The sequence below is a fragment of the Rhinolophus ferrumequinum genome, chromosome 16, assembly GCF_004115265.2.
Source record: "Rhinolophus ferrumequinum isolate MPI-CBG mRhiFer1 chromosome 16, mRhiFer1_v1.p, whole genome shotgun sequence".
NCBI classification, from domain to species: Eukaryota; Metazoa; Chordata; class Mammalia; order Chiroptera; family Rhinolophidae; genus Rhinolophus; species Rhinolophus ferrumequinum.
The window spans coordinates 59,529,400-59,542,480 of NC_046299.1; the positions used below are offsets into that span (position 1 = coordinate 59,529,400).

The following is a 13,081-nucleotide window of genomic DNA, read 5'->3' on the forward strand; positions in this document are numbered from 1 at the left end:
ACCATTGGAAATTCTTTCCTGTGACACTATTTTGTAGTGAAAAAGCAATGAGATCAAGGCAGTGAAGGCATGAGAAAGAGTCCAAGCTCTGGGACCATGCTGCCTAGGTTCAAATCCCAGCTCCTCTATTTATGGGCTGTGATCTTTGATAAGTCACATGGTCCCTCTTCACCTCTGTGTCCTCATTTGTCGAATGTTACTTTACTTAGGGTATTTATGAAAATTAAACAACCCATTTCCCAGACCTTGATAGCCTGTGAGAGCAGAAGCTCTCTCATGAGTAGTAAGGACCCACTTTCATTGGCCCTTACAATTAGCTGTTCATGGAGGAGTTAGGAAGATTCAGATATTTAGGGAGAGACCTCAGAAGTGTCTCCCATGGACTCATGAACTCTCCCAGCCCACCAGGCAAACAGCTGCCTCTCCGAATGCCGTGTGGACAACCAGTCTCAGAACTCTGCCATCTGAGCCAAGCCCTCTGGCCATTACCACCAAGGCCGAAGGCACGAGGTGTCTGTATGTGAGGCAGAGAGCGTCCCTCTGCTCACGCACATCAGCGTGCTCTGAGGAGGGTCCCAGAGCGGGTCTCAGAGAGTTTGGGGAGAAAGTTCATTCGTTCCGTGTTTGCTGAATGTCCCCAGACCCAATCTCATCCCATCATAGACACCACCTTTCACTCGTTCATTCTTCACATTTCACCCCCAGGCTTTGCTCTCTGGACCAGCATGCCCTACCGGGTTCCTTTGGCTTTTCCAGAAGTTTCCTCAGTCCCTCGCGCCCTCGGCCTAGGCAGGCCTAGACCAGTGAGTTGTGACCAAGGTGGATATCTGGGGCCTGGTGCACACATGAAACGCCTGGCTCTGGGACAGGCCTTTTTGACAACATTGTTTTCCAGAAGATGGTGGCTCACATCCCTTCCTCTCTCCCAGTCCAGACAGTATGATTTTCTTGCTGCTTCCCACTCCTCCCCAAGCCAAAGGCCGCCCGGCCCATTTCCACATCCCGGCCTGTCCTTCCTCCTCCTGAGAAATCTTCCTGTCTGTCTTACCCAACTGATCACCGCCCTTGATTCCCAGTCCTGTCCTGCTTTTCTTTTCCCTTCAAGTCTTTTGTCATCTTATATGCATGAAAAAACCCTGACACATGTTTTAACCAGTAATGCAAGCTAGAAATTGGGAAAGGTCAGAGAAGCCTCTGTGGTAACTGGGTTACCAAGCAAGGATTCCAGGAAGCCATCAGCTCAGCCATCAGCTCAGCCCTGCAAGGGGCTTAGGCTTGCATATAAGGAGGGACCACAAGACAAAAGGCATGAAAATGAAAGGTTCTGAAATAAACTTAACTGCGTGACCAGGAGCCCCCGGGGACAAGAACTGAGGTTTGTTTGTGAGTCAGTGTGTGACCTCAGGCCCATTCTTAACTACTGTGAGCCTCAGTTTGTTCACGGGAAATGGAAAATATGACGTTATCCCGTTCATGGAGTTGTAGGAATTATAAGGTCTGTTAGCACAGTGCCTGGCCTTCGTGAGCACTCAATAAACATTAGCTATATTGCTGAGAGCATGCTGGGCTTTGGTATCTTTACCTGAAAATGAGTTAAGTTGTTCTAAATTAGTGTTTTCTGATGCAAATGTCACCAGCAGCCAGCGCATAACGTGCTCCAGGACCCCACTTGCAGAAGCCAGAGCTTAGTAGGTAGTGGGCCACTTACAAAAAGAGAGCAGCCCCTTTGTCCCAAGCCAGAGCCTTGGGAGACTTCGATGCTTGTGTAGCTGAAGTGCTGTATGGGAGTCAGAAAGTGCAGTCTGGAAGGCCATCTTCGTGATGTATTCTTCTAAGACTTACACAGGCCATGCGGAAAGATGCTAACATTGCAAAGGAGGAAACAGAGAAGACCACAGTGGTCCCACCCCGGGGCACATAGCTAGTTAACGGCATGTTCAGAACCAGAATCCCAGTCTCTAGTCCAGTTGGGGTTCTTTCTACAACAGATGACTTCTCAGCCATCACCCTTTCCCCCTCGCGTGTGAGTACATCCACGCGAGCATGTGGACACACGTGTGTGTACACACATGCACACAGGCACTCAGCACCTACAAACATAGCGAGACCTGGCTCCTAACCAGTTCTTTGGTGCAGCTGCAGCTCAGAGCCCTCCTTTCGCTCCCCACGCCCCCCTTGGTTATGCAACTCTTTTCTAATTCAGCTGCCAGCCACACATTTGGACTCTGTGTCCTTAATCCTGCCTGGTAGGGCTGAAATGCATGAGACACGGCTCCAGTCCGGCTTCACAAAGACTGCACTGTCCAACGGGTCGATGGGTTCCTTCCACTTGGGCCAAAGGAGGAGGGGCAGGAAGAAGGAGCCCAAGGTCTAGCGTCATCACCTGCTTGTGCCAGCACATGGGATGGCCCTTTAAAAGGGAGGGGCCTGGCTTTGGTAACTGGGAGAAGAGCTGGGCCAGCCAGGAGGAAGGCGAGGATGGCCGAGTCCAGGTCCCTGCCCACTGGATTCGGGGAACGAGAGGTGCTGGCTGTGGGGATAGTGCTGCTGGTGGAAGGTGAGCCAGGCAGGACCTGGGGTGGAGTGGGGACCCAGCGAGCTCCCAGAAACCAGACCTCAGCTGTGAAGATGGCAAGGAGAGGTTCCCAAATCATACTACTCTGTGCCTGGACCCATGGGGCTTCTGATGGCGGCACCTGTGGGATGCAATTTGTAGGCTGGGAGCCAAGAGAGAGAAGCCCGGCAAAGGTCAGGGAGGAAGGGACTTTGAGAGGGGAACATCTGCCCAGGGCATGACCAAAAAACAGGGTTCAGGTCTTTTCATGTCCTTCCAGCTGGGGAGTTTCATCCACTCCCTGGAAATCCTGCTAAGAATCTTATACAGGATCAGGCCCCTAGTAGGCTCTAGAGACAGACAGCTATGCCACCTGTGTGACTGTAACCAAGTCACTCGAGCTCTCTGGCCCTCAGTGCCCTGACATCCCAAGTGGGTGGTGGTGGTTAGAAGGGATCGTGGGTATAAAGTGCTACTAAGATAGATCCTTGGGGATTGAAGTTCATTCACTCTCAGCATCTCCAGCACCCCCATCACTGCCATCATATTTCCATTCCCTCGGTCGTAAGCATTTCCATTCTAGCAGCAGCCTGTGTCCAGGAGGTACCTACCTCAACCCAGAATCCCTAAGAAGCTCACTGAGGCCAGAGCTTGGACTGTAGAACCTGGAGCTGGGCCAGCCCAAGACTAAGTTGATGGGGATGCAGCCCTTGTTCAGAGCAGGTCCAGAGAAATAATTAGCACATTTTCTCACCCAATCAGAACTGACAGTGGAGAGGGAGAGGCAGCTACAAGGCTGGTCCCGGTGGCCCCAACCCCTTGTCCTCACTCCTGGGAGCCCTACAATCTGGCATCCCTCTAGGTCATCAAACATGCCTTGAAATTTTACCACTGTGTGTCTTTGCACATGCTCTTCCTCTTTCTAGAATGTTCTTCTGCACCCTGCCCTCTAGTAAATGCTCACAGTTTTGAAGGCAGGATCTTTCCCATTCCTCACTTTAGATGGGAGAAGCTGAGGCTCAGAGCATGAGGAACGACCAAGTTCAAATTCAGTGTCAGGTCTGTCTGCCACCTGAGACCAGCCCTTTCACGCTGACCTCACTGCCTGCTGTCCTGGGCGCCTCCCAGCTCTTACGAGGCCTCCTTCTCTCCGAGGCCCTCCCTGACGTTGCTCCACAGCACTTAGAGAAGGCAATTTGGAATTGGAAAGACTTGAGTTCGACTTCCATGTCTACCACTTCCTAGCTGCGTGCTTAGGGCCAGTTCTCCAAGCCTCAGCTTCCCCACTGTAAAGGGGGAGGACAGTATCCAGGTGAAGAGTGAATGAAAGGACCGCATGAAGTGCTGACACTGCGCTGCATGTGAAAGTGCTCAGAGGCCATCTGTGATTATGATTGTTCTAGCTTGAACCGTGTTGTGCTTTACTGGTTTTCTTCTTTGTCAGTGTCCCCATTAGGGCAGGATGTGTGTCTTATGGCCTTCAGTCTGAGGGCCAGCCCATCTCATCGGTGTTTGATGAACTGCACGGAGGGGCTTGCTGAGTGGGAAAGAATGGGGACAGGTTGCTGAGGCTCTGCCCACCCCGCGCCCCTGGTTCTGACCCCAGGTGAGCCTCACCAGCCCGGATGCAAGCCTGCAGCTCTCCCTACCTTCCTTTCAGCTCTCATCGGTCTCAGCCTCAATGGCTGGAGCATCCTCTCTTTCTGCAAGAACCCGGAGCTGCAGACCCCTGGCCGCCTGCTGGTGCTGAGCTTGGCTCTGGCAGACAGTGGGATCAGCCTGAATGCCCTCGTTGCAGCCACATCCAGCCTCCTCCGGTACCAGCCCCTCCCCAGTCCCTGGTCACTGCGCTGCTGCCTGGGGCCTGACCTCTGGGCACCAGGCAGCCAGACCAGAGGCATTCTTCCTACAGAAGGCATTCTTCCTTCCAGTTTTTCCAACAGAAAACTGACCCTAGGGAGAGGGCGGGTAGGCTGAACTAGGCTAAATCTGAATTCCATACTATCTTCTAAGAAGCATAGCCAATTTCTGGAACCCAGGAGCTGCTGTAGGGATTGTGAGCATGGGTCCTGGAACCAGGTTGCCTAAATTTGAATCTTAGCTTCGTTATCTCTCCCTCTTAGCTTCTTCTATAAGTTGGATATTATTACCTAACTTATATGGTGGTTGGAAGTATTGACTTGTTATTATTTGTAAATAATTTAAAACAATACTTGTCACCTAAGAAGCCCTAAATAAGTATGTGTGAAAGCAAACAGGATTTTGACAAGTGCCTAAGACCTCCTATGTGTAGGCCAGGGTCTTCATGGCCTCAGAAGGTGTTTACAAGATTGATTTCTTAAGTGAGCTTAACATCCAGGCACTACAGGTGGAGGCACCCCATCTGGGTGTGAATGCTCTGTGGGGTCTGAATTAATGAGGCTTCTTTGCTGTGATCGCCTCCTGCCCCTTCCCAGGGTGGGGAAGAGGCAACTAAAACTTTTAATCTTGCTTGGCCCATGGGATCAAGAGTTGGGAGGCCTGGGGTCTCCCCTCTGACTTTGCCTTCATCTGTTGTGTGACCTTGGCTCAATACCTTTTCCTCTTTGAGCCTCAGTTTCCCCATCTATGGAATAAAGGCATGAGCTCTCTTCCCAACCAGGGTGTTCCATTTCCTGTGATGGAGGCACCTGATCACACAGAGAGACCTCGTTCCAGCCATGGTGCTGAGCCTGGAGAGTTTGCACCAGCCACTACCCCTTGACCGCAGTGAATTCAGCTCTAGGGCCCCAGTTTCCTTGCAGGAAAAACAGATCACAAAGCCCTCTTCTGAGAAGCTGGGCCAACATTCCGGAAGCTGCCCTCCAAGCTGAAGCTGAGCAGGTGTGGGAGGAGGGCAAAGACAGAGGGGAGGGGTCACTGGTGCCCAGTGTCTCCCACAGGCACTGGCCCTATGGTCCAGACGGCTGCCAGGCTCATGGCTTCCAGGGCTTTGCAACCGCGTTGGCCAGCATCTGCAGCAGTGCAGCCATCGCCTGGGGGCGCTACTACGACCACTGTACCCGTAAGTGTTTGGGCTCCTAGGTTGGAAGCACACCATGCAGTGAGGGTGGTCACAGCAAAGCCTGCTCCGTGCTTCCCACTTCAGGGGCGTGTGGGTGGGGTGAGTGTGCATGAGGGTAGGGTGTGGGCCCTCGGGAAAGGCGGGAGGCTGGGGGGTGCAAGAAAGTGAGACGCACGTGCTAGAAAGGCTGCCTGTGCCTTGGCAGCAGCCTCAGGCAAGTGAGGGATCCTCTCTGAACCTTAGCCTTTCCTCTACGTGATGAGTTGTGTAAACAACCTCACTGTTTTATTTTGAAAAATCAAATGAGATACAGAAAATGCCCTTGAAGACAGGAACTGTTGGGGGACAGAGAGCTGGTGGGGAGAGGGGCTCTGCCAAGCCAGGGCTTCATGAAAACCAGTCTAACCCTTGATTTCTCAAGCTGTATTTTCAAAGACCATCTTCATAACTGGCCATATCAGTGTACCACCTCCTCTGTTATTTACCTGATACTTGTTTTTCAGAAGTAACTCACTTTTAAAAATTTAAATACCTGCTTTAGTCTTGTTCTAAACAATATCTGTGATATCAAAGCTTTAATATTCTTATAATTTTACTACACATTAAAATAAAACACTGGCTCACCCATAGACGCTCTAGAATCCCACTCACCGCCAGGGTATACAAACCAATTTTGGGGAGCCATGGCTCAGCTAACTTTCACAGCAAACCCTCAGCTTGCAACCTGGGAAACAGAGGCTCAGAGAAGTTAAGTAGCTCATCTAAGGTCACACAGCTAATAAGGGCATGGCCTGGGTGACTTCAGAGTTAGTCTTTCCCTTTGCCTCCTGGGCTCCAAGTTTAGAGCTGTGGATTTTTCTGGCACAGAGGCCACTGTGGGGTCCATGATCAGCGTGGCCTGAAGCCCTGGACATGGCTTCTCTGGAATCACAAATCTGCCCTTGCCACAGACACACACACAACACCCAGCCCTCGGGTCACGTGTCTCTCTCCAAGCCAAAAAATCGCCTTTGTTCTGGCAGGTTAGCCTTCCTGATCCACCTTGACCTTGGAGCACATCTCCCACCACTATCCCAGCCCAATTCCCCAAACTCCCTCAGACTGTCACACACACACGGACTCTCACAGGAACATACACATGCGTACGCCTTCTCAAAGAGCAACGGGCTTCTCTGCCTCAACCTAGAACAGTTCATCCCTGTTCCAGGGGCCCCTAGATCAAAGCCCCTCCTGTGCTGGAGGGCATGGTGGGGCAGCACCACACAAGGAAGGGGAAGAAATGGGACCGAGCTCATCTACTCCATTACTGGGTGACTTTAGGTGTGTCACCTTGGTCATCCGTTTGCAAAGCAAAAAGCCTCCTGCAATATATGGGTCAAGACGGATAGTAATTATTGTGCCCACAGTTGGGGGAGTGGTCTTAGTGAGCTAGGAGTGCCAGAACAAAACATCGTAGACTGCATGGCTTAAACAACAGAAATGTATCTCTCACAGTTCTGGAAGCTGGAGATCCAAGATAAGGGTGCCAGCACAGTTGGGTTCTGGTGAGAACTCTCTTTGTGGTTTGCAGATGGGTGCCTTCTTGCCGTCACATGGAGGAGAGAGAGAGATCATCTCTCTCAAATCTCTTCTTATAAGGGCACTAATCCCATCATGGGGGTTCCACCCTCATGACCTAATTACCACCCAAAGTTCCACCCCCAAATACCATCATATGACGATTAGGACTTCAACCAATTAATTTGGAGGGAGACATAAACATTCAGTCCATAGCAAGGGGACACATCAAAGCAAACACCATCTGGGACTATTTCAATGGAAGTGAAGTTTCAGGATGAAGGGGGTTGTAGACCTGTTCTTCTCTGCTGATCAAACCCCAGCTGGAATCCTGTCCCCTATCCTGGGGTCTTGCCTACGAAGGAACACAACATACACCATAGACAGAGACGGCGTCTAGGAAAGGCCAGATCCAGGAAGAACCTGGATGCGAAGGGCTAGATGAGGCTGTGAGGGGCCTGGGTGGAGGATCGTGGAGGAGGTCAGGTCAGTGGGACTGGTCACACCAAAAGACATCAGGACCCCACCTCTGCCCGTGGCACTGAGATGGTGACCCAACCCTCAAGTCGAGAGTTCTCAGAAGGTATCCAGGAAGCAGAGAGGGTAGCCTGCTTCTGAGCAAGAGCTGAGGATGGTGGTTAAGTCCAGACTCCACCTTCTTCCTCCATGACCCTCACCTAAATCACTGTTCATGCTTCTTCCCTAACTTGGCTTTGGGAAACACACCTATATCTTGCCACCCTTCCTTCTCTCTGTCCTCTAAAGAAGATGGTATAGAGTGTCTAGCAGGAGACCTTCCCATCTATTATCTCTTTTATGCTTCATAACAATCCTCTGAAGCAGCGATATCAGTGCCATTTTGTGGAGAAGAAAAGTGAGACTCAGAGAAACTCTTAGCGTCCCTGAGGCACTAAGCTATTAAGCATCAGAGTGAGGATTTAGGCCCATTCTCTGTGACCATTAAGTCCATTCTTTTTCACTCTCATAGCTGTCACCTCCTCTCAACCATCCTCCCCCTCTGTCCATGCAGGCAGCCGATTGGCATGGAACATGGCTGTGACCTTGGTGCTGTTCGTTTGGCTGTCTTCTGCCTTCTGGGCAGCACTGCCCCTCCTTGGCTGGGGCCACTATGACTATGAGCCCCTGGGGACATGCTGCACACTGGAGTACTCCAGGGGGGACCGGTAAGGTGGGAGGCTCCCTTCCATGGGAATCTTGGCTTTGAGCCCTTAGACAATAATATCATAGCTGAAAATCCAGATGGGGGAATGTCAACATTTGCCAGACAATCTCAACTCTTTGGTCATGATACCCACTTGCAGGCTGATGGTGGCACTGGGGAAGCCTATTCTGAACACTGGCCGAGTGATGGGAAAGTTGTGCAAATTGGGGCACAGAGTTGGGCCCCAGAAGGGGCATCATTCAGGGAGCCACTGGCCTGTGTTGGTTCTAAAAGTCACTGAGCCTCATGGCCCCTTCGCTGTCTTCAGCACAGTCAGCTGTCCCAGCTCTGGCTTTATTAGTTTCTAGAAGAACTCATGTCCTTTGTTCCATAGATTCAAAGAATGTTACAGTCATTGAACGTTACAGATCTCGTTGGCATAGTTCAGGTCTCTGAATTCCCTGGGTATCTGCTGTGAGCCAGTCCCCAGGCCAAGCCCTGGAGAGACAGGGGTGAATGTATAATGGCCCCACCGTCATGGAGCACGTGTCTAGTGCTGCTCCATCGATGGGGCTCTGGGGAGACCAGGGCTTAGGGATACCCGTTCAGGGATGACTTGGGGAGGGGTCACAAGGCTCCACTAGAACCGTGTTGTATTCATCTGCTTCACATGTCTCCTCTCATTTACTAGTGAAGCATCTGCCCCCGATGACAGGGTTTTCAGGTGAAACCCACTTCAGAACCTTGGGTCTGGGCCAGATGCCCCTCCAAAGCACTCCCTGCAAGTATCTCCCCAGCCTGTGTCCCGTCGTTCTGGCATCCCTTCCTCCCACCCATCCTTAATGGACAGCACCAAGGTGATGTGGCATCCCCCTCACAAAGGGTCAGCCCTTCTACCTCCCATGGCCACAATTTCTTCAGTGACACAATGTCCAGTCTCTTTGTTATTCACAGGCCCCTTTCAAATCCCCGTGCCAGGAACACTCCTGGAATGTTCCTTCCTCTTGGTCCATTGACATCGCTATCTGGTAAACTCATTTCCCAAATGATAGTGTCCCATTCTCCATACTTGGGGCACATACACAGAGCAAGAATAGCACTTCAACTGCCCAACAGTGAGTTGAAGGAGGACGTTCCCTCATCTCAGTTCCCTGGCACCTGAAGGCAAGTTCTAGGGGGACCTAGTGGCTCCCTGGCTCTGAGGAGAGGTCAGCTGGGACCCAGGAGCACCCACACTCTGAGCACATGTTTGATGGGGCAGTCCCCGCATGTGACTATGCAGAAAAAAGGCTGATGGGCCTTTGAGGGCAGCTGGTCACCCCTGAGAGACGACCCTTACTCCTGTCCCCCTCTGCCTGCAGAAACTTCACCAGCTTCCTCTTCACCATGGCCTTTTTCAACTTTATCCTGCCCCTCTTCATCACACACACATCCTATCGGCTCATGGAGCAGAAACTCCGGAAGACTGGCCATCCCCAGGTAAGGACCAACTCCTAGAGCTGGAGAAATGTCTCTGTCCCCCGTAGGGACACCAAGGAACATGAATGATGTGACAGTAATCAGGGGTTCTCTGTGTTTTAAACAATCAAGAAAATCCAGCTTTCATGGAGCTGGGGTGTTAGGGCAGGAATGCACCCTCCTTTTCATTGCTGGGAATCGCTGAGACCTGCAAGAAGGATCAGGACTGCTCTCGGGTTCCCCAGACAGAGTAACCCCGAGAGCCAGGGTGCCCCATGCCGGACATTATCCGTGCTGGTAGATTTCCTTCTTCCCAGGAATGTGAGAGTTGGCACAAAATTACATACTTTTAAAATGCTGCTTTTGAATTGCTTCAAGATGTTTAATGTAATCAAGGCACAGGCTGTTACCCATAACATAAAATTACACCCGCGAGTACATTTGTCCAAGCAAAACAATACTTCAAAATAAGCCCCTCTTTGCCATTTCTGAATTGCTGCATTAATATTCCCTTGCCACAATTTTCTTTTAACTTTGTCACCTGGATAATCTCTAGCAGATGAGTCATGACAAGCACCAAAGATTTTTTTAAAAAATGATACGAATAGTACTTTATATGCATCATGTCATTGCATTTTTGCAACCATTCTCGGAAGAAGGAAGATTATGTTACAGACTAGAAAACTGAGGCTGAAAGAGGTTAGCTAAGCCACAACTAGGAACAGCAGAGTTGGATCAACCCCAGGGCAGGGACTCCACCACCCAAGTGGTCAGTGGTGGTGCATAAAAGAAACCCTCTCGTTGTTAAGACACTTAATTTGCCACATTTTTTTCTGTGAATTGGAAAAAGACTATACAAATCTATTTTCGCTGGAGACCCAGTGATTCTGAGGTCACAGAAGGAGGATGAGGGCTGTGCTGGGTCCAGAATTGCATCGTAGGCTCCCAGCGCAATGCTCATCTGCTCATCACGCCTCCAAGCCCCGCCTGAGTGCTCCAAGTCACCACATTTATTGGAGGTTCAATCAGCCAGAAGACAAGTCAGCCACACGGAGTTTTTTCATTTTTCCGAGTTGACTTGAAACCATCAGTCCTGGTAGCACCCGTAGGTGTAGCCATGTACTGGCCCAAGGACGTCGGCTGCGAACTTAAGTCACCTTTGTTAAAGGAAGACATAGTCAAGAGAAAATAGGCACTGAGTTTTAGCGTCAGGATTTGAGAAGTGTGAGAAGCAGAACATCGCAACTTTCATCCTGAAATTAGATCGCACGCACGTCTTGCGCCCTCCTGTGGCCCCAGGTGCTACCACATTGCCTACTCCCTGGTTCTATCTCACTCAGTGGAAAGCAGCCCCTTTGAAGCCAGAACAGATTGACAAGTCAGGTTGATGGCAAGGTGGTCTGGGGACTGAGGTGTGAGGGCAGTTCAGCCTGGGGACCTTCATACACTCACAGAGCCCAGGGTTTGACCAGAAAGGAGGTTCATTATCTGCCCCCAGGCCCTGCCTTTAGGTTAAGTCAGGTATTATCAGGCCATTTTACAGATAAGGCAACTGAGGTCAAGTAAGCTTAAATGACAGGAGTAGGGTCATGAAGGGCAGTAAGGTCCTCAGGTCCCAAGTTCCTCCATAGGCCTCACATCTTCCCACAGCCCAGTCACACTGCCCAGCTCTGCTGAGCGCCTGCATAGTCCCTGGGCTTCACGGTCCTGCCAGGCACTGGAGCAAGTCAGTCCCTACCTCCAGTGACAATCTCTCCCCAGGTGAACACCACTCTGCCAGCCAGGACACTGCTGCTCTGCTGGGGCCCCTATGCCCTCCTGTACCTCTACGCAGCCATCATGGATGTGACCTCCATCTCCCCCAAGCTTCAGATGGTACAGACACCTCCAGTATCCAGAGCTGGAACTTTCTCCATCTCTGTGTCTCTGTCTCACCCATCTCTCTTTCTTGCTTCACTGCGTAATGATAATCTCTCTTCTCTCTTCCTTTGAACACTCATAATGCCCTGGGAATTTGCTTGTCACCCAGGCCACATGGGGCTGCTGCTTGAATTGCCTAAGCCTCCTGTGAAATGACAGGGACAAACAGCCAGGTGGTGAACATGCCCTCTGGGACCAGGGCTGAGATGTGCCCGGGGAGGCATGTGTTCCTAAGCATCACCTGAGAGCTGGTCAGGGAAGACTTAGCCGTAGCACAGTCCAGCTGTGGGGAGGGCTGGGGTCGCCAGGTGGGCCAGGAAGAGGAGCAGGGGCTTTTGAGCCTTGTTTCCTGGATGTTTCTGCCGCAACAGGTGCCTGCTCTGATTGCCAAAATGGTGCCGACGATCAACGCTGTGAACTATGCACTGGGCAGTGAGATGGTCCACAGGGGAACCTGGCAGTGCCTCTCGCCACAGAGAAGTGAGCGGTATCGAGCTCAGTGAGCCTTTCTGGGGGGCTGCTCAGATCCAGGCCCACCCCTGCCACCCTGGACTGAGCTCCACGCCCATGCCGGTAGGCCGCCCCAGGATCCCTGCCCTGCAGCCTCAGAAGCCAAGCTCCAGACACTCACCCTCCATCCCCAATGGCCCTGTTGAGCCTGGCCAGACGCAGAGGACTCAGAGAGAAACCAGGCTACACAGAAGGAGGGGGGCTTTGGAGCCAGATGGACCTGAGTGTTGGTCTTAGTCCTCCACACGGAGGCTGAGAGACCTTGGGAAAGTCACTGTACCTGATCCCTAACATAAGGTTTTAGTATAGACTCCACAGGGCTGTTGTGAGGCTTGAACGAGATGCGTACTCTTCACACCCATAGAAGCTGCTCATTAAAACAGAATTACAAGGACTCGGCGTCTTACACAGAAAGGGGTAAAAGCCTCAGGGTTACTTGTGGAAGCTCAGCCCAGGCTGCAGCATTCAGACATCACTTATCAAAGGATGGTGACCTGGTGCAAGTGACTTACTCTGCTTGTGCGTCTATGTCCCAGTTTGCGATGTGGTGACAGTGATGGTGAGTGGACTGTGCAGAAAGGACGAGAACGTGACCTCGCACGTTAAGTGCTCACTGAGAGTCGGCCACCAGCACCCACCAGCCACAGTCAGCCAGCTGCAGGCTGCTTAGATGCCAACATTAAAAAATCAGGATGATTTATGTAAAACTCCAGATGTCTGGAGAGGAGGCCCCCGCAGCCTCGTACATGGTGATAGTTTGTAGAGCTCAGGGCAGCTCTGCCCTTTTCCCAGGGCATGTGCTCACCCATCAGCCACAGCTCATGCATTCCCCGAGGAGACGTGGGCATCTGAGTGTGTGACACGAGCGCTGAGGTCC

The 13,081-nt window shown here is 51.5% G+C and overlaps 1 protein-coding gene across 2 annotated transcripts; it reads left to right on the plus strand.

Moving 5' to 3' along the window:
* The first annotated feature begins 2,451 nt into the window (after positions 1-2,451).
* RGR (retinal G protein coupled receptor) lies at positions 2,452-12,563 on the plus strand. Of its 2 annotated transcripts, XM_033130847.1 has the most exons (7): positions 2,452-2,557; positions 4,215-4,371; positions 5,476-5,597; positions 8,185-8,338; positions 9,678-9,795; positions 11,536-11,649; positions 12,066-12,563. In XM_033130847.1, exons 1-7 carry the CDS (start codon positions 2,479-2,481, stop codon positions 12,195-12,197), a joined length of 876 nt encoding a protein of 291 aa, XP_032986738.1. In that variant the 5' UTR covers positions 2,452-2,478; the 3' UTR covers positions 12,198-12,563. The 2 variants fall into 2 exon arrangements, with proteins under 2 accessions (XP_032986738.1, XP_032986739.1); XM_033130848.1 differs by lacking the exon at positions 11,536-11,649.
* Positions 12,564-13,081: the final 518 nt, after the last annotated feature.

What these genes read in the sequence shown, in the direction of transcription:
- RGR (XM_033130847.1), top strand. Translation starts at nt 2,479, where the DNA reads ATGGCCGAGTCCAGGTCCCTGCCCACTGGATTCGGGGAACGAGAGGTG. An exon ending in GATAGTGCTGCTGGTGGAAG is followed by an intron (nt 2,558 to 4,214) that starts GTGAGCCAGGCA and finishes CCTTCCTTTCAG; the next exon opens with CTCTCATCGGTCTCAGCCTC. An exon ending in GCCACATCCAGCCTCCTCCG is followed by an intron (nt 4,372 to 5,475) that starts GTACCAGCCCCT and finishes TGTCTCCCACAG; the next exon opens with GCACTGGCCCTATGGTCCAG.